Source organism: Amblyomma mixtum, chromosome 8 (genome assembly GCF_055824585.1).
Source record: "Amblyomma mixtum isolate Tamu chromosome 8, ASM5582458v1, whole genome shotgun sequence".
Classification (NCBI taxonomy): domain Eukaryota; kingdom Metazoa; phylum Arthropoda; class Arachnida; order Ixodida; family Ixodidae; genus Amblyomma; species Amblyomma mixtum.
The window spans coordinates 130,198,796-130,216,618 of NC_143019.1; the positions used below are offsets into that span (position 1 = coordinate 130,198,796).

General features: G+C 47.8%; 1 protein-coding gene across 1 annotated transcript in view; it reads right to left on the minus strand.

Annotated features, from left to right (window-relative positions):
- Positions 1-17,823, minus strand: part of LOC149334430 (putative glutamate receptor) — a 63,190-nt gene that overhangs the window by 38,012 nt on the left and 7,355 nt on the right. The window contains exons 3-6 of the mRNA XM_089556237.1: positions 14,494-14,603; positions 12,047-12,134; positions 6,188-6,346; positions 3,262-3,394 (exon numbers count right to left, since the gene is read on the minus strand). Of these exons, the coding sequence (XP_089412363.1) occupies positions 3,262-3,394; positions 6,188-6,346; positions 12,047-12,134; positions 14,494-14,603 (490 nt within the window). The remainder of the gene's footprint in view (positions 1-3,261; positions 3,395-6,187; positions 6,347-12,046; positions 12,135-14,493; positions 14,604-17,823) is intronic.

The window sequence follows — 17,823 nt, forward strand, 5'->3', positions numbered from 1 at the left end:
TCCTCTACGATGCCAGGGTGTGCACACAGTATGAAGTCTATTTCATTTTTAGTCTCACCATTGGGGCTCTTCCACGTCCACTTCCTGTTTGCTCGTTTGCGGAAGAAGGTATTCGTAATCCGTAAATTATTTCTATCTGCGAACTCTACTAATAACTCTCCCCTACTGTTCCTAGAACCTATGCCATAGTCACCTACCGCCTTGTCTCCGCGCCTGCTTTTTACCTACCTTTGCATTAAAGTCGCCCATCAGTACAGTGTACTGTGATTTTACTTTGGTCATTGCCGATTCCACATCCTCATAGAAGCTTTCAACTATCTGGTCATCATGGCTTGATGTAGGCGCGTAGGCCTGCACCACCTTCAGCTTGTACCTCTTATTAAGCCTAATTACGATAGCTGCCACTCTCTCGTTAATACTGTAAAACTCCTCGGTGTTGCCAGCTATATCCTGATTTATGAGAAATCCCACACCTAGTTCTCGCCTATCTGCTAACCGACGATAGCACACTACATGCCCGCCCTTTAGTACTGTATACGCCTCATCTGTCCTCCTAACCTCACTAAGACCTATGACATCCCATTTAATACTAGCTAATTCCTCCAGCAGCACTGCTAAGCTAGCCTCACTTGATAAGGTTCTTGCGTTAAACGTTGCCAGGTTCAGTTTCCAATGGCGGCCTGTCCGGAGCCAGAGATTCTTAGCACCCTCCGCTGCGTCACAGATCTGACCGCCGCCTTGGTCAATTGCTCCGCAGCTGCTGGGGACTGAGGGCCGAGGGTTAATTGGTTTGCTCATAGAAGGTTGTGGCCAAGTACTACACCAGGGTGGCCAAATCCTGTTCTGATGAGGAAGTGCCTCTTTTTTTTCCTCTTTTGTAATTGGTTTTTCTTAAATTTTCTCTTGGGCGTTGGCCCCTTTTCTTTTATGTTTCATTGGATCGCCTGCGATAACCTCTGGTTGGGTGCGTGCTTCCTCTCCAATTTTTTTGTTTATTTTATTTTATTTCATGAGAGTTTACAATAAAAGGCTCTGGTCACCGAAATCAGGCCGCACTCCAAGCCTGGTTATGCAATTCCATCGACACGCGGAGTTTTTTTTTATATCCGGTGGAGAATTGCGTGGCACCGGGATTCGAACCCCGGTCCTCTTGTTCTCGCGTTCAGACAGCCCATAATTTCGTGCTGCTACCCGCCTGATTAGTGTTGTCTTTGCAAGAGCTGAAGGGTGGCGGTTGCGTCGAGTGTGTTGTATATGAGAAGGCCGAGAATCTTCACCTGAGGCACAATGGGCACTGGATTGCCGTACATATGAAGTTCAATCGGGGGGTCACTGGGGAGGGGTTTCAGCTGCAGGAGTTCCGATTTGTTTGGACGGCAACTCAGGCCTGTGTTTGCTAAAATGGTGGTGGTGATGTCTGTGGCATATTGCAGGATATCCTGGGCTGTTCCAAAGGATCCTTCCGTTGTCTAGGGGGTCGAACAGGTGTATATCTAGTAAATTGCTTTTTGAGGAAAGGAAATGGCGCAGTATTAGTACCACATATATCGGTGGGCGCCTGAACCACGCTGTAAGGGAAAGGAGGAATGTGGGAGGCAAAGAAGAGAGAAAGAGGTGCCGTAGTGGAGGTCTCCAGTATAATTTCGACAACCTGGGGAAGAGGGCTCACCAGCTACAAGGCAACTCAGATTTGAACTTTTTTGTCGATAGATGGCAGCCATTGAGTACCCCAAAAAGGAGGCAAGTTCTATTCCCGCTCCAGGTGTGTAAACTACACCGCGACACGAAAGTATTCGTTCTTCCGCGTACAAAAAAATGGCTGAGGCTTAACTTGGTTAAGCCTGGAGAATGCGAAGCATCATCGTGTGGCGTAATTTGGAGGCGCACAACCACAGCGACGGCGCGAGGTGGGCCCCCGTTTCTCCACTGTCATGACGTCATCGTGTCACGTGGTGTGACGTCATGTATCACGTGATACATGACGTCACACCATAGGAGAGCCCTTTTCACGGCAGGTGCGTAGTCAGTCTGATGATGATGATTATTTTCACGTATGATTATGTGTGCACCGTCATAGGCACACACCGCGGTGGTCACGAACAAATACTTCTTGCGCGCACTTAGCCAGGGCGTCTGCGAGCTCACTGCCGCATACTCCAGTGTAAGATAGCACGCACTGTAGGACGATGACATAGCTGCTACAGTCGAGTGCTCAGAGTTTGGCTTTAAGTTCGAGGACGGTGAGCGCGCCCAGTTCGGGGGTGGACAGGGTTTGAAGTTCAGCTCTTGAGTTTGCGACGATGGCAGCACGTGATTTTGCAGGCGCCGCGAAAAGGAGACCCGCCGCGAGATCAGGGCCTAAGGACGCTGTACTGAGCGCAGGGCTCACTTGCCGCAGCGAAGAGGTCTGTCCTGCGTCTGTGTTTTCGCTAGCTTTATGAAGTCGCTGTGGCTCGCCGACGCTCGTGGCTTTACAGTTTTACAGTCCGTGCCATTAACTGTGTTTCAGCGCCACCAGCTAAATTCGTCCTAGACAGAGGTCATGGCTGTTTATGGCGCCAGAATGGAGCCCGATATCAAAACTTAGGCCAGGTTCGGTTTTATGGGGGTTAACCTCTCAAAGTGATTCAGGCTATGAGGGATGCAGCAGTGAAGGACTCCGGATAATTTCGACCACCTGGGGTTCTGTAACGTGCACTGACATCGCACAGCACACGGGCTATCAGAATTCCGCCTACATCGAAATGCGACCGCCGCGGCCGAAATCGAACCCGCGTCTTTCGGGTCAGCAGCCGAGCACCACAACCACTGAGCCCCCCGCGGCGGCTACACACAAGTTTAAGGCGACGCATTTTTTCTCCTCATTGAAAATAAATATTGCGGCTCTTATATGTGATGGCAATGACGTGGTGGTAATCAACAGCGAAACACGCATTCATTCCAGATAAAACGATAAAACTGTGTGCAAGAATAAAATACCTTCCCACTACTCGCCTAACATTCATGACGTTAACACCGGGAAGTACTCCATATAATGCCACCGCTATTTGGTTGAGGAAATGGCCGGTGGTGATGATAAAAACACCCCGTTTTTTTTTCGTTCTATAGATATTTTCCACCTTACAAAAGCTTCGTTTTAAGGGAAAGTGGCGCCTCTGTCATTACAATGTGGTAATATATCAATACGGGCCAACATTAAGTTGTCATTCAAAGTGCGCCCTTAAAATGAAAATGGGCATGAAGGTGAAAACTCTCGCTTACTCTGGCGGCTCAGAGTGGAGAGGAGGAACCAGAAGTCTGGCCGGTCACTGCGTCCCCTGTCGACGGGGCTCCAACGCAGGCAGTAGAGGAACGCGGACGACACGACCAGCGCCAGTACCAAGCACGCCCACATCTGGGCAGATCAAGCACGATGTAAGCGGCCTTCATTTTTCACTAAAAAGGTTTAAGAAAATACTGAAGCGATTATTCTTAAAGGAAGACCAGTGATTCATGTTTTCATGTTTTTGTTCTTGTTTTCAATTTATGTTTTATGTGCTTCAAGTTCGATAGTGTACATGTATTTTATGTTTGGAAGGGTTTTGTAAACATGCATTGCTAGTAGAAGTTGTGCACGTATTCTTGTGTTCCGTTCCTATACATATTCTTGCACTGTAAAAAAATATAATAAGGGGGTGGAGGGATACAGTTTCATCTTAGATATTTCTCTGCAAAGACCTAACACTGTTCTAAACTCTGCATGAGTGTCAAACCGGTGCTTGCCACAGGGTGGCGTGAGCTCGTCAGTCACTTTTCTACCGTTTGTCACGTTCCCCAAGACATTAGTTTTGTATTGTCTTGATTGATTGATATAGCGGGCCTCAGAGGCCACTCTGCAAGACATACGCGACAGGAAGCAATATCGCAGCATGCGTAATAGGACTCAGTGCTTCCCTCCTTGTTTAGCGAGTGAGAGGCGGTCTGAACTCACCTGTTGGACGCGACCAAAGGTTCGCACACGGCACATCGCTTGAGCTTTCTACACCGTTTCTTGGGCGCACTGAGCCAACTCACTTGTTATTTCTGGCATGAGTGGCGGCGAAAGATGGGATAAGGTGGTTTTTAACCGGAAACTAATTCAAGGATAGGTACACAGAGTGCTCGGTTTGAAGCGCAGTTGCCGCATTGAGGCCATATAGTTTCGCACAAGAACGTACTCCAGGAGTGGAATTAGCCGGGCCATTTGGTTCACGACGCATATAAATAAACAGCCTGACTGACGGGACAATAAAGAAGAGACACGAAACAAGAGCGCTGCACGAAGCAGAGTGAGCCCGATGTAGAAGAAATTAGATCCAGGAATGGAATTAGCCGGGCAGTTTATATGTGCAAAGGAAATACTGTTTGTCTTATTTGGGCACATACGCAGAGGTATTGTAATGCCGAACAGTCTCTGCCGACTTTTTGTCTGACTTTGTGCTTCCCTTTTTATTTCTTTTTTTTTTTTTACGCAGCGAGCATTCTAACAGTACCTGCAAACACAAAGAAATGTCCTGTGTAAACGTCATAAATACCCTTTCCTACTTATTGGTCGCTTGTAATCTTAGAGACTTACCATCCTAACACATCTTAACGAGTTTTCAACGCCACCTTTTTCACGATCGATATTTTGAATCACAATGTTGATTACGAAATTTCATAATCTCTGCTCGTTTTCAGTTTTGAAGGCCTTCAATTTCGCAATTTAATCTTGAAGTCTATGACCGAAGATTCTAACTTTGATTTGTTAGTATTATTCAATTTTTCGCACTTTTACTACAGTATGTTACATCATTGTCGTCCGCCTTACTGTGCAGTCAGTGTACACAAACCCCATCGATCTATCTTCGACCGCTATCAAAATAAATCTCTGCATCGAATAATTTGAAATACTCCGCATAGAAACACCACTGCCGCAAGAGCAGATTCCCTTAATTTTCAGCCAACCATGGAGCCTATCGCTCAAGTCTGGTCACTTGCTTACTGTCAAAGCGGCCGGAATGCCGGAAATGATGATGATGAAAAACTTTATTGATCGCAGGGGTTCGTAACGCCTGGGCGGGCCGCAGCCCTCAGCCCAGGCTATTGGCTTCCCCAATTGCTCTCATCCGTTGGATCAGCCAATGCCCAGTCGTTGAACGATACAATGACGTCACCCTTACAGCGCCAAGCATCTGTAGCATCATTAGTTGAGTTACCATTATGTTACGTCTACTTTGCTCGTAGTGTTTTTCCTTCGAGCTTGTGACAGCAATCCCAAATTTCTGTTTCTGTGAAGGCTGTATATCTTTCCCTTGCAACCGTATGGCTGCGCTTGGGTGGATGCTAATGATTAATTTGCTGCCTTATTACGTTGAATTTATATATATGCGCCGAAGTCACTGCCATTTATTATTATCCTGACAAAGCACCGTTATTGCTTGCACACATGATTTTTCTTGCATTTCAACAAGCGTTTTGGTGCCTTCAGTGCCGCCAGTGCATTTATATAAAGCGTAAACGTTAGGTTACGTTCTGCGCTGCCATGCTCCAAATCATCATGACATCGAACACCTGTTGTAAATACGAATTGGGAGGCCTGAACTTTTGCCTTTTTGCTACAATCGGCGACACCCGATACAGATTGGTCTCGGCGTCGCTGAGCGTGCGTCTTCGGACCTACAAAAACAGAGCCTGACACGATTTGAAAGCGATCAGTTTAGGCCTAAGTACCTAGTACTAATGTGGCCTAACGCGTTTCATCTTTGTAAGAAGCCTTAATGAAGTACACGAGCTTGACTAGTCACTTGGTTCTTCTATCAAGCGCTGTCGTTTTTATTTGAGATTGCGTGATCAAAAAGTCGTAAAAAATTAATTGATCCCGCAAAGCAACGATACCTAAAACACCAAATCACGTTAGAAATGCGCTAGAAAGAGACGCCTCTTTGTTCTTCGCCTCCTTTTAGCCGGCCCTCTACACACCGACGTGCAATGAATGAACTGGCGTATTTGTGACAATAATATTCCTTTATATCACTTTATTTCTTCGGCTACGTTCGCCAGTGGTTAGGGCTACAAGTGAAAACAAGCTTCATGGTCGTGATACTCCACAGTTCGGTCATGCGTGCTCGCGAATTTATAAAGAAATTGTATTCCACGTGAACAAGAAGGCACCGGGCCATTCGCTTACGATTTCGCTCAGGGGTCTGATGATGGCCAGGGCGAAAGGGATGACCCTGGGTGCCCTGGTGATGTAGGCGAGCATGTCGTACAGCACCGGGTACAGGTACGAGATAACCTCGGTGCGCTGGTGGGTGAAGCTGATCTCGCTCAGCGCCATGTGGCTTTCCTGCACGGAAAGCGGCCAGCGATCGATGGGACGGAGCACTGCGACTAAAGACGTCCTGTGCACACCACCCTTGTTTGCAGCCCATGTTACACGAAGATTGAAGCAGAATTCAAAAACGCCATGTACTGAGCTTTTGGCGAACCAGTGATGATCCATACCGTAACCGACAATTCAGCAACTTCAGTGAATGAAATCCCTATTTTGGGCACTTTTTCATTGCCGCACTGCGGGAAATTCCCTCATTCTTAACTGCGCTATTTTAAGGTTTTTTTTTGTTAGTACTACTTGATGTTTATAGGGGTCAGTGAACGCCACAGTACAGGAAGTTACCGCATACTACTCCTTGGTTTTGTTCATGTTTTCTGCTCTGTGCTTCACCCCATATTCTAACCAGGAGGAGTGATCTCTGAGAAGAGTTGAGTCCTATCACCAGTACAGTTAAGTGTAAAAAGAGAAAGTTGTCAAGAATCCACTTTCAAGCTTTACCAGATTAGAATCCACTTCCTCATTATCATCAACATTCACCTGACTACGCCCACTGCAAGGCAAAGGCCTCTCCCATATCTCTCATATTAACCCTGTTCTTCGCCAGTTGCGGCCACCGTATTCCCACAAACTTCTTAATCTCATCCGCCCACCTAATTTTCTGCCGCCCCCTGCTACGCTTGCCTTCTCTTGGAATCCACTCCGTTACCCTTAAGGACCACCGGTTATCTGAGTAATACTTGTTGGGGGGCTAGTTGGTGCATGTTTCCAGACAAGGGATGTAGCGCCGAAACAGACAACACACAGCAAGATAGATTGCGCCTGTCCCGTCTATCTTGCTGTGTGTTGTCTGTTTCGGCGCTACATCCCTTGTCTGGAAACCAGCGGTTATCTTGCCTTCGCATTACATGCCCTGCCCAAGCCCATTTCTTCCTCTTGATTTCGACTAGGATGTCATTAACCCGCGTTTGTTCTCTCACCCACTCCGCCCGCTCCCGATCTCTTAACGTTACACCGATCATTTTTCTTTCCATAGCTCACTGCGTTGTCCTTAACTTAAGCTGAACCCTTTTCGTTAGCCTCCACATTTCTGCCCCGTAGGTGAGTGCCGGTAAGATACAGAAGCTGTGTGCTTTTCTCTTGAGGGAAATTGGTAAACTGCCATTTATGATGTGAGAGAACTTGCCATATTCGCTCCTCCCCATTCTTATTCTTATAGTTATTTCGCTCTCATGATCCCGAACAGCGGCCACTACCTGCCCTAAGTAGACGTATTGCCTGACCACTTCCAGCACCTCGCTACCAATTGTGAACTGCCGTTCCCTTGCGAGACTGTTGAACATTACTTTGGTTTTCTGAACATTAATTTTAAAACTTGTCGTTCTGCTCTGCCTCTCTACAACTTGCTGATCATGCTTTTTAGCCCATCTCCTGAGCTGAGCTGTGCTTGGGGCTATGCACAGAGCCAATTTTGGGCAAAACCTTTACACCGACCTACAAAATTTCCTTCAGGACCACACAGCCCTGTTCCGCCTGAACGACACACCAACCCCACCCATCCTACTGACCCGCGGCGCACACCAAGGGGCTGTGCTCTCCCCCACCCTGTTCAACAATGAGATGGCTTCACTTGCGCGAAAGCTTTTAGGAAGTCCCCCGTCTTTACACCTGTTCTACGCTGATTACACCACGCTCTGGTGTACCCCGTGGTGAGGTGGAGTTGACTCTGGAACGTGGCCTCTACCTCATCTCTTCCTTCTTCCGCCAGCACCGGACCTCAACCCGCTAACGAAAAGACTGAACTCATCCTTCTCTCCATACCCCCTACCAACGCTCAGTCGCTAATCTCTCCTTTCACCTAGAAAACACCCCCATCCCTCGCGTCTCAGCAAGCAAAATCCCTTCAAGAACGCTCCCATCAAAAAGCCGTGAACTCTGCCGCCACCGTATGCCAATCGATCAGCCGCCTAGTTCGGCGAGTGGTCAAGCGGCATGCGGGCCTACAAGAGAAGCAGGCATTACGACTCACATGCCTTGGCGCTCAGTCGAATACTCTGTTCCGCGCCCTACTTTCTGCTCACCCAGGCTCGATATACCATGCTTTTTTCCATCCTCCACACCCTCTACAAGGCTGCTCTTCATCTACCTGCGCATATATCCACCCAGAGTCTTTATGCCACGGGTCTGTTTCTTCTTCTTTCAGACCTCATCCAACTCCATAAGGATCTCCAGATTACCCACTCTCAGGCATGCACACGGGCCGTGGGCTCCTGCAGCGGGCTGGGATTCCTCACATCGACCTTAATAAATATATTCCAAGAAGTCCTCTCCCATCGAATCTCCATCTTGCCCTCACTCGAACAAGCATGTGCCCTATTCTTCGTGCGGGCAGCCGATAGGCGCCGCCCTACGTCATCCTGCTTCTCCGTTCTGCCACACCACTGCTTACGCAGACGTCACCCTGTCGTCAAGCGGCAACATCGGAACAGCCGCGTTTTGAATCTACGAACACCACTCCTCTTCTCCCATCACCCATACGGCGGGACCATACACTAACACTCGTACATCAACCACAGTCCTTGAGCTTCTATCCATTGCTCATACCATTGTCTCATTCACCCAACTTACCTCCTCATCCTTCTGCGCAAGATGCAATGACTCGATCCTCTCTAATCACATACGCTCTCCGAAGACCTCCGCAATGAACTCGCTGATACACAACCTCCAAGACCAGCCATAATAAGCGTTAGCTGGATAACGGCCCCACTGGGATTACAGGCAATGAGCTGATGCATCAGCTAGCCCGAGGCACTCTGCACCTGGCACCTGCAATCCCCTGGCAACGTCCACCCTCCTGTGACGAAGCCCTCTTCTACATGAAGAAAATCACACAACACCATTTTCATTTGCTTGGATCCCTGAAGACGTTTCCTTTCCCCCACCCGAATCTCTACTTTGCTCAGACCCAGCTCCCCCCAAAAATTCAGCTGAACACGCTCCTCTCTCCTTCCTGCATATTCCTCTTTCGGGCACGTTACGAACCCTCCTGTCCAAACTGCCCCCACCCATACGCCAGCCTAGGGCACTGCACCTTTCAATGCCCCATCGCACTGCAATCCTCCTACATTCCCCATCACCCACCCACAACAGGCGTGCCTGGCTTGAGTCGGGACAACTCACCGACCAACTACAGCCCTGCTGCAACAGGCCGAAGATGTGCTAGACCCTTAATTTGTCGCCATATAAAGCGCTTCTCTCTATGTCTCTCTCATGTCAACCCGGCTGAGGTCGATTCTTCTGGAGGAGCGCGCACAGTTCAGCCACTGGTGGTACAATGTACACCGCCATCGAAAGTATACGGCCCATGAGGTCTGCTTGGGAGGCCTGCTGCATGCCTAGTTATGCATCCTCAGCGACCGTAGCCTCTCGAAAGAGGAATGGCAGCATACCCTCAATCCTCCCAAGCGTTGTAGTGCTCCATGTTCTCGGGAATCTCGCTAAGCAGCTTAGAGCAAACCCCTTGGGCTGTATACTTTCGACGGAGGCTGTACCTTCGGTTGGAGCCAAAAGGTGGAAATACTGAAGTTCCCCACGTGAATAAGTCGGGTGTCCGTTAATTGGTCTGCCCACTCCGAAACACGCAGCAGTCTGCCGAAAAGTGCCTCACAACGTATTCGTTGCGCGGCAGAAATACCTGCCGCCTGGACGCTATCGCTGCAGGCGTTTTGCCGGCGGTGGCGAGCCACGCGTGTCTTCCTGCTGGTGTGTCCCTCCTCACTCAAATGAGAGGAAGGTGTTGCTGTGCCGCTTTCTGTCTTTTGTTAAGAACACAGACCTAAAGACTTTGGTGCTGCCTAAGGTACCACAATGATCTCGACGCTCACACGGTCACGTGTCTAGCGCTGGTCACGTGAACGGTTGCTGAAGGTCTACGCTCCGCGTAACATCCGTCGCTGTAAATCTTGCTTTGCTTTCCCGAAGTTGATTGTCTTGTCTGGGTTTCATTTGACGCTGATGGTTGATGCAAGGCATCTTTTAAAATTGCCGGCTAGAGCGTTTCTACAACTCGTGCCTATTCAAGACTCGACTGTTCACTGTATGTCTGTTCGTGTCTGTGTGCTCTCAACGTAACATTCAGTGAGAGCACATCTCGCGAGACTGTTGAGGCTAAATCTTCAGAGTGCGACTACGGGCGTCTCGGCACGTTTGTGCCTGCACTCCAACCTACATTGCAGCGAGCGTCCGCGCTTCTGAGGAGGCGTCTGGCGTACTAGCTCTCTTCACAAACACAGCACGAACACAGCATTTTATTTTATTTTAGTTCTTCGCACTTTTTTTTCTTAAAGAACTTTTCATGCGGCTTATCCTTTGCGCTGCCTATAGACTTAGGTACGCGTGTAAGCTGGCCATTGTTGCCCGTAAGCCACATGAAGCGGTCTTGTTTTCTTGCCGCTGTGAGTCCAACTTTCCTTTAGTAATATTGGCTTTTGCGATGTCATATTATGATTACCGCTGCTGGACCCCCGTACCGTGCTGGCTTCGGATAGCGAAAACAACTTGCTTTGCAGCTCATGCTAAAGACCATATAAATTGTTCTCGCCACCAAAAAAGCGTGACCGCTAGACGTAACGCGCGCAGTGTCAGAGACTGGACGAGACTGAACAAGACGTTTGCTGAGGTTTGTTGTGTGTTGGAGCAGTTCTGAAGTTACAAGCATCAAAAGTGACAAATAAATGCACAGAAAATATGTACGGTGCGAGTTTGCACTGTAGAGCGCCTTTTTTGCGCTGTGGACATTAGAGTATGAAGAAGACCGTTCAACTCATGCGCTGTGGACATTAGAGTATGAAGAAGACCGTTCAACTCATGCGTAGTAGCTGTACGTGGTTATTTTGTTAGCTAAAAAACGAAACTAAAAAGATCTTGCTAGCCGCCGCATCTACCGTCGATTCCTGAAGCAGCCGAGCTGTGATTAGCGGAAATAAAAGGGACATGGAGAGGACACAGCGAGGCGGAAAGGAAGAGGGGAGCGACAATGAGGAAGGATAAGGGCAAGAGGTACATGTAAAACTCTACATATAAGAGGTATATAAGGCATGCGGCATATACGCGTAGCTATTAAAAGTCAAGTATATAGTCCCGGAAAATGCATGTAAACAATTAAGGAGTCCCACTTGTTAAAAAACTGGAATTTTTACAGAGAATGGATAAGTCCATAATTAAAATGCTCGTTGCCGTCACCTGCGGGGCAGTGAATTAACGCTGTGTTTTTTGAACGTGTATACAGCGGTAATTCAAATAAATTTTTACCTAATTTTTTTTTCCTTTTTTGTAAACAAAGATAGCCACATTCAGAAAATTTGTCGTTTCCCCTGAGAATTCTCCCCTTTTAGGTTGAACCCGGACATGCTTCTGAGCCAAAATCACCTTTTAAACTCCGCGTTCAAAATCAAATTTTTTTTCTCGTTTTCCTCGTTTTAAGCAAAAGTTACCAGCTCATAAAATCATTATCATTCCTCCAGGAGTGTGTGCTGTCTTGTAGCTTGCATTCAGATAAGCTTTGGAGACCAAATCGCTCTTCAAAAAGCTTTGGGACGAGCCCCGAGGCGAAACCGGAAGTTGGGCACTGTACCCTCGACACCATGGAAATACGTAGCATGCACACTAGCTTGCCCGACTGCACTGGATACGGTGCACCGAGGCGTCCTTGCCCACCCTGTACAAGACGTCTCCGATGAGCCCGGTCCATGTTCCGTTCTTCAAGGCTCCGTACTCGGCGTAGCGGTCGACGTTTAGCGAGTACCTGCAAATGGTGGTGTGTAGCGTTGAGGTGATGCACTGACTGGCAAGCCGTGCGCGCAAGCGCATGCCTTAGTAGAGGGAGCTGAAACAGTTCAACGCGGACACAACAACTGCGCAGTCTTCATCTAATTACTCATTACCAATTGGCCTATAGTAGCGACGCATTGTGTGCGCACGCTCGTGCATGCGTTCCCGTGAACGAGCCAAGAATTCCAAAAGCAGTTTATTTGTCACGGCTAGTTATCCGCTAACGAAATAAAACTTTTCGGCCATAGCTTAAGTACATCGTCGGTTCACTTATTTGATGTACGCCACAACGCTTGGTCTCACAACACGTAAAACTGCGCTGATTTTTATTCGGTCTTCGTATTATATGATCCGTTGGAGGTTCACTCTGCCAAAGGCATAAAAGGGAATGGCTAGAAAACTATTATATTATTGTAAAACAATACATTTTAACTGGGAAAGAACGCTTCACAGACCCAGATTCTCGTTCATACCCTGAATAAACAAGAATACATGGTCAGCTAGACTGGAGTGACACTGTTCAGAAAGCGGTATACGGTATCAACTCGGCAAACAACATTGCGTTAAAAATACTGATGTTGATCGGGCATTCAAGAGAAACTGACATTTGGAACGAACAATATTAAAAAGAGAATTTAACGTGCATTATTTTGGTTACCACATAGCTACTCGGTTTGGACCGCTCATCTACACGATAAGAATGGATACAGAAATTAGATGCTGACCAAAAGTGAGCCATCCGTGCTTTACTTACCTAGCATCTGATGCGATACGCAGCATTTTAATAACTTGCTGGGGTAAAATGTGCTGAGTATGGAATCATGTTATTTTTTTAGTTTCCGATCTACATTTTGGTCGTATGCTCTTGCGTGCCACTACGGTCTTTTGAAGTTGACAAAGATTTAACTTCGCGCTTATACCAACGACGCTCCTATGTATGACGCGCAGGTGCCTTCCATTTGCTTAACTCGAAATGTGTGCCAGTCCATTTCGAAAAGGAATGTTCTTAGCAGCCGAATTTATCGGTTGCCAATCAAATAATTTGTCGAAGCATGCCACTCATGCGTATTTTATAATCTATGGAGCAACATGATTTGGTGCCTCGAATGTCATTACTTTTCACAAGTTCTCTCCGCATTCGTGCCGCTTTTTAGAGCGACAGCTATACTCAATGCAGAACTCGAGTTTCAATCCGTATGCAGTCCATGTGCCCTTCGGACTAAGCAATCTCACGTTAACCGCGTTAAGTCAGATGCCGAAGCATACTTTAAAAATGGGCAATGCAATGGTGTCTCTAAACTAGACCTGGGTTTTTCCCAAATGTTGCCCATCCCAGCTCCCACATTTGGCCCACCCCACGACGGAAATTTGACTTTCCTCGATTTGGATCAAAATCGATGTCCTCGTTAATTTTTATGTGCTCGATACGACGGCACTGTCCAAGTTTGACCGGGCCCACTCCCATATTTGGCCCACCCTCAGAAATCTGTCATACTCCAAATTGGACCAAACTACGTGATGCGTAATTTGATCATAGTCATTCCTTTGGTAAGACCTTCGTTTGATTCTGAGTGGTCTTGAAATTCAAACGGAATCCAAAGCATGTCGTTTAATAACATTCGCATGGTAGAATAGCAAGAACAGCTATCGCTGGACCATTTGGTGTTGCATAGTTAAACTGCCCTAGTTTTTTCTTTTTCTTTTGAGCCCTTAAATTTTGAGCATTACTTTTTGTTCGAATTGCTGCGCTTATGTGAATGTCACGGTACTACTGTTTCAGTGTTTTCGCTCCTCGTGACCTGCCCTGCACTTTCATGAACTGCATACTACTTGGCCTCACCGCATAGGTTACCGCATCCTGACTTGCCAAATTTATTTAGTTAGGTCTAGACCTTAGAAAGCTACATTTTCCTCTTCATTTTCCGCAGCTTATTCTTATGCTCAGCTCTCCTCAAAGATTATTTAATATACTGTTTGAATGGATGAACCTCGCCTTGACAGATCCATGAAATCTGTACTGAACACGGATTCCGTGGAATGGTGTTGGCCGGTGGTGTTGAGGTGTGCGTTTCTGGAATCTATCTTATTGTACGAGCCCCATATGACCGGAAATACTTGCGAAAATCTCAATACTGAAGTGCTCAAAACCTTTGCTCCCTTAACTTTTCAGTTTCGTGATCATATCGGCTATTTGACGTGTTTCAGTAGTACACACTGAGGTGCTAGAAATATACTCTGGAAATAAAGTCGCATTAATTAAACGCCACTTTGAGTCCCAGAAAACGCCGCCAGCTCAGCCAGGCATTGGAGTGCAGAATCTGCTGGCGACTTACGTGAAGTTCAGATGGTGGCTGATGGCCTCAAGCAGCTTGAGCTCGACGCCTTCCTGGAACTTGTACTGGCCATCGGGACCGCACGAACCCAGAACGACGTACGGGGTGTTCTGCGTCGGATAGAACAACTGATACGGCAGTCTAGTTGTGACGATCTCTCAATCTGCTTGCCAGCGTTCATATCAGGCGGAAAGCCAGAATTACCCATCCTGGAGCCATGGTTGTAACAGCCCTTTGATTCTAGAGCTTTGACGGTGTAGGCGTTTACTTGGATGCAAAGCCATCTTTGGAAGCAACTATGATGCTGGAACTTAAAACACAAAACATGCAGCTTGCCCAGGGGAACTGCCATTCTGCTGTAAGATAGAGTTCTTTTTATTTGGTTCGCTTCCTTTCGTGGATTTATTACAGCTAACTGGCTAGCCCAGCCAATAGCCCGTCCCGTTTGATGAAGCTGCAAGCGGGCATAAAGTCTGATTAAAGTCGATTAACTTGAAGTACGACAGGGGTGTTGAAAACAGCAGCAAGTTTTAATGCGAATGCATTTCTTGGCTCATCAGTGGCATTCGTCCGGCGAGACAGATTTATAGTCAATCTAACACTAGCCACAATAACAATCCATACACTGGCTAAAGTGACTAAACAGTTCTTTCTTGGAAGGGAGGAAGGAAGGAAGGAAGGAAGGAAGCAAGGAAGGAAGGAAGGAAAGGGAAACTTTATTTCTACAAATGCTTTTCCTGCGGTTTGGGGGCATCTTCAGAGACGTCTTGGTTCTATCCCCAGGAGCCTTCTCTGTCGAAGTTGTCCGCCTCAGTCCAGGGTTCCGTTGGCCGCTGCCGCCCGTTGAGCTCGCTGTACCAGACCTTGTTGGTCTTCACAACGGTCGCTGGACAGCAGAGTCTCCCATTGCTCCGCACTCGGGTTTTGTATTTTGGGGACCACGTCTGTGTTTTGGCAGGCCCATGTGATGTGATATAGAGTAGGTTTTTCGTCGCACCAAGGACATTTCTCCGCGTATATCGTAGGGTGCATTTTGTATAGTATATGTAGGTTTGGGAAAGAGCCTGTTTGTAATTGTCTCCAAGTGACAGCTTCCTCTCTGCTGAAAGATTTGTGCGGTGAGGGATATCGCATTCTTCTGCCTCTATAGTTTTGTAGTATGGCCGAGTATTCCCTGGGTGCTGGCGCGAGTTCCGCGGTCTCGTCGGAAGCTCGGGAAGTAATGTATCCTCGAGCTACCCTGTCGGCCTCTTGGTTCCCTGCCACCCCCGTGTGCCCCGGTACCCACACAATTTTGTGTGGGATCTTGTTGTTTTGTTCTTCCTGGTTTTTAATTCTGTCGCTCGCTGCGAGGAGTATACAGAGCGCGTGACGACCTATCTTGCCATTCATGTAATTTCGGCAGGCTGTTTGAGAGTCCGTTAGTATTGTTAGCGACCGCCCGGTCCTATAGCCCTCAGCCACCGCTAGGCAACGGCTACTTCCTCAGACTCTGAAGCTGTGCAGCCTCGGAGAGACGCGCTGGTCATTTCGCGTAAAGACGAATCGACCACCGCCACCACAGCGATTTTAGTGTCTCCTTCTCTCCAAAACGCGTCTGCATACATGGTCGTGGCTTGAGGAGCGTATGTTTTCTTGATGAATTCGGCCCTCGCTTCTCTTCTGCCTCGATGGAGGTTGGGATCCATGTTTTTTGGTATTGGCGCTACCTTGAGGGTCTTGCGAAGCTCGTCGGGGATCGTTTCCGTTATTGTCATTTCTCGCATCTGCTCGCGGTATCCCAGCCTCTGCAGGATCCCTCTTCCAGTCGTTGTCTGCAACAGCCTGAGTTTTTGCGACTCAAGATGCGCCTCTCGTAGCTCCTCAAGGGTGTTAAGTAATCTCAGGGCCATGAGTTTTTCTATAGACGCGTTGCGCGGTAGTCGGGACGCTGTCTTATACGCTTTGCGTAGCAGGGCATCCGCTTGTTGTATTTAATTTTTGTGGAGGCACTGGTAGGGTAGGCTATACGTGATTCTTCTAACTACTAGGCTTCTGACTAGTTTTAGTGGGTCCTCTTCACGCATGCCATGTCGCCTGTTGGTGATGCGGGTGATCATGCGTGCGATTTGTAGCGTTGTTGCTTTGAGCAGGGTAAAAGTGTGAGTACTGCGCTGGTTGGATAGAACCCACATGCCCAAAATTCTTATTGTAGTCTTTTCCAGTATGGGCGTCCCTTCTAAGCAGACGTTGAGTTTTAAGTTCCCATTAGTTGGGACGGTCGGGTTTTGCTTGCCTCTCCAGACTCTCAGCAGTTCCGATTTCTCGGTCGAGCATGCGAGTCCTCTTTCTGCGAGGTATTGCTCTACACAAGAGGCCGCTTGCTGTAGCCTTTCTTCCTTCTCTCCGAGACAGCCCGTGTTTGTCCAGACTGTTATATCGTCAGCATACATGGCATGCCTGGTGCCTTCGATGTTCTCTAGTTTTCGAGCCAGGCCTATCATAGCTATGTTGAAGAGTAGGGGTGAGATAATTGACCCTTGGGGTGTTCCCTTCTTTGGAGTGCGAATTTTGTCCGATCGAAGGTCTCCTATGCCGATGGTGGCAGTTCTATCGGACAGGAAGGCTTTGACGAAGCCGTGGATTCTGCGTCCGCAATCCAGGTTGTCTAGACCCGTAAGGATCGCTTCGTGGCTGACGTTATCGAATGCCCCCTTGATGTCCAGGGCCATTATGACATTTTCTCCCGTCCGAGGTACGTTTCGCAGCACATCTTCTTGTATTTTTTGGAGGAGAACGTCCTGCGTCGAGAGCTTTCTTCTGAAGCCCAACATTGTATGTAGCACACAGTCGTTATCTTCCATGTAATTTTGCAGTCTTAAAGTTACCACCCGTTCGTAAAGCTTGCCAAGGCACGACGTGAGCGATATGGGCCTGAGGTTTTGAGCTTTTTATTAGGTTTAGGTATCATTACTACTTCGGCGTGTTTCCAATCTTCGGGAACCGTCTCCGCCTCCCAATGTTTGTTGAGGAAGCTGACGAGCTCTTGTATGAGGTTTTCGCTCAGGTTGCGGATTAGGGCGTTGTCGATTCTGCCCGCTCCGGCTGCCTTGTTTCTGGTGGTGTTTCTTATGGCCGCGTAAACCTCTTCCACAGTTATGGGGTGGTCGAGGTTCTTGTTTTCGGCTCTTCGATACGTTCCTTGGTGTCGCGGGGGGTTGTGATCACCGAAACATTTTTCTCGTGCCTTCTCCAGTAGGGCGATGTCTGATCCCTCGAAGGAGTGGATGAACCTGTGGATGGCTTTATTGTTTTCTGATTTTATTTTGGTCGGATCGATTAGTGCTCTTA